Consider the following 2,175-nt stretch of genomic DNA (forward strand, 5'->3'; position numbering starts at 1 on the left):
AGGGGGATATGCATGTGCTGGAAGATCGTTTTAAGGGGATGGAGGACAAGGTGGAGAGTGTGGACGATCGTGTCCGGAATTTCGAGGACAAGTTGGCCGAAATGAGTAATAATATTACTAGACAAGTTATTGGTCAAGTTGTGCAGCATCCCTCTTCATCTTTATCGACTGTCGTACCCGAGCGCGCTAACCCGGCCAGAATGAAACCTCCTGTGTTCGACGGACAGATGGCGTGGTCTATTTTCAAGAGACAATTTGAGGCGGCCTGTGAATGTAACTTGTACAGTGCGAAAGAGAAGGTTACTGCCCTCATGCTATCGCTACGTGGACCTGCTGCGGACCTGATTCAAACTCTCCCCAAGGACAGTAATTTATCCTATGACGAGCTGGTTAGTGTTATCGAGCGCCGTTTTGGGGACGACCACATGCAGGACGTATACCGGATTCAGCTTCAAAACCGTGTGCAGAAGAGTGGCGAGACTTTACAACAACTTCAGGCCGACATCGACAGATTGGCCCACCTCTCTTATGGCACTGGGCACCCCGAGATCCTTAATCACATCACCACCGCGGCTTTTATCGACGCCATTGCCGATCGCGAGTTACAGCAAGCTCTTCGTTTGGCCGGAAAGAAGACCCCAGCTGAGGCCTTGGCGTATGCTCTCCAAGTTGAGTCAGCAAAACAGGCTTCCCGCAGATCTCTACGTGTTCGCCAGGTGTCAGTGTCGGACAAGACAGACCACTACTCTCCCTCTGCCCAGTATGTAGAAAAAGCTGGAATGCGATGTTGGCACTGCAATAGCAAGGGTCACCTTCAACGGGATTGTAAGAAGAGGAAACAAATGAGCTCACCGGAATGTTGGACCTGCGGCGCCAGAGGTCATATCCAGAGCGATTGTCGAAAGCGTCGCCGCTTCGAGACGTTCCTTTCGCGACCAACAACCAGAAGCGAGACCCGAGAGAAGATAGTCGATCCGTCCCAGTCACCAGTAGAGCGGCGTAGGCTGAACTACTATGTACCTAAATTGTTAAATCTGTATTGTCAGGGTTACTTAGATGAGCGAAACAAAGGTAAAATTAAGGAAAAAAATCAAAGACTGCATATTAAAAGATAGAATAGAATAGAATAGATTTTCCACATTCTGTTAAAGTACCTATACTTACTCTTGTTTCATTGTTGTGTAGTTTATGGTGACAGGAGGCTGAACTACTATGTACCTAAATTGTTAAATCTGTATTGTCAGGGTTACTTAGATGAGCGAAACAAAGGTAAAGTCAGGGAAAAAATCAAAGACAGCATATTAAAAGATAGAATAGAATAGAATAGAATAGAATAGATTTTCCACATTCTGTTAAAGTACCTATACTTACTCTTGTTTAGTTTTTTTTTTTATTATTATTATTAAAATGAATTCTGATTTAAATTTATATTGAGGTAATGAAATTTGTAGGCTTGAATATTCTTATGATCTTATTTTTTTTATTATTTTAATTATGGGATGAGAGACATTCCCCCATTAAAAGTTAGACCGTAGCTTAGGGGAAGAACTAAAACATGTAAATCTTAAATTATTAAAATAAAGCATATATTATCAATCAATCAATCAATCTCCTACTTCTATTTCTCTCTCTCTCTCTCTCTCTCTCTCTCTCTCTCTCTTATTTCTTTCCATCTTTTTCTCTTTTCTCTTTCTCTCTCCGCCTTTTCTTCCCCCTTCATTTATTTCTTTACTTTTTTTGTCTCCATTTATTACATCAGGTATATTTCCTCAGGCTGTTTAAACAATTAGGTTTGCCATATTTGTCTTAAGACCATTAGAAGACGTTCACACTCTCTCTCTCTCTCTCTCTCTTCCTCTCTCTCTCTTCCCCTCTCCCTCTCTCTCTCTTTGTCTCTCTTCCTCTATGTTTGTCTCTGTTCTTTTTCAGTCCCTTAGTGCCTCTCCCTCTCACTTTCTTTTACTTTGGTTGTTCTCTCTTCCTCTTCCTCCCTTTTTTTTCTCTTTCTCTCTCTCTCTCTCTTTCTGTTCCTTCTGTGTTCTTCTCTATCTACCTTTCTCTCTAACCAATTTCTCTATCATTATCTTCACCCCTTAGATATGTTGAACGAGAGAGAGAGAGAGAGAGAGAGAGAGAGAGAGAGAGAGAGAGAGAGAGAGAGAGAGGAAGAATAAA

General features: G+C 42.0%; 1 protein-coding gene across 1 annotated transcript in view; it reads left to right on the top strand.

Annotated features, from left to right (window-relative positions):
- Positions 1-2,175, top strand: part of LOC113467573 — a gene marked incomplete at its 3' end in the record, with an annotated part of 38,122 nt that overhangs the window by 5,469 nt on the left and 30,478 nt on the right. The window contains exon 2 of the mRNA XM_026823815.1: positions 3-1,016. Within this exon, the coding sequence (XP_026679616.1) occupies positions 3-1,016 (1,014 nt within the window). The remainder of the gene's footprint in view (positions 1-2; positions 1,017-2,175) is intronic.

This window comes from Diaphorina citri, unplaced genomic scaffold (genome assembly GCF_000475195.1).
Source record: "Diaphorina citri unplaced genomic scaffold, Diaci psyllid genome assembly version 1.1 scaffold503, whole genome shotgun sequence".
NCBI lineage: Eukaryota > Metazoa > Arthropoda > Insecta > Hemiptera > Psyllidae > Diaphorina > Diaphorina citri.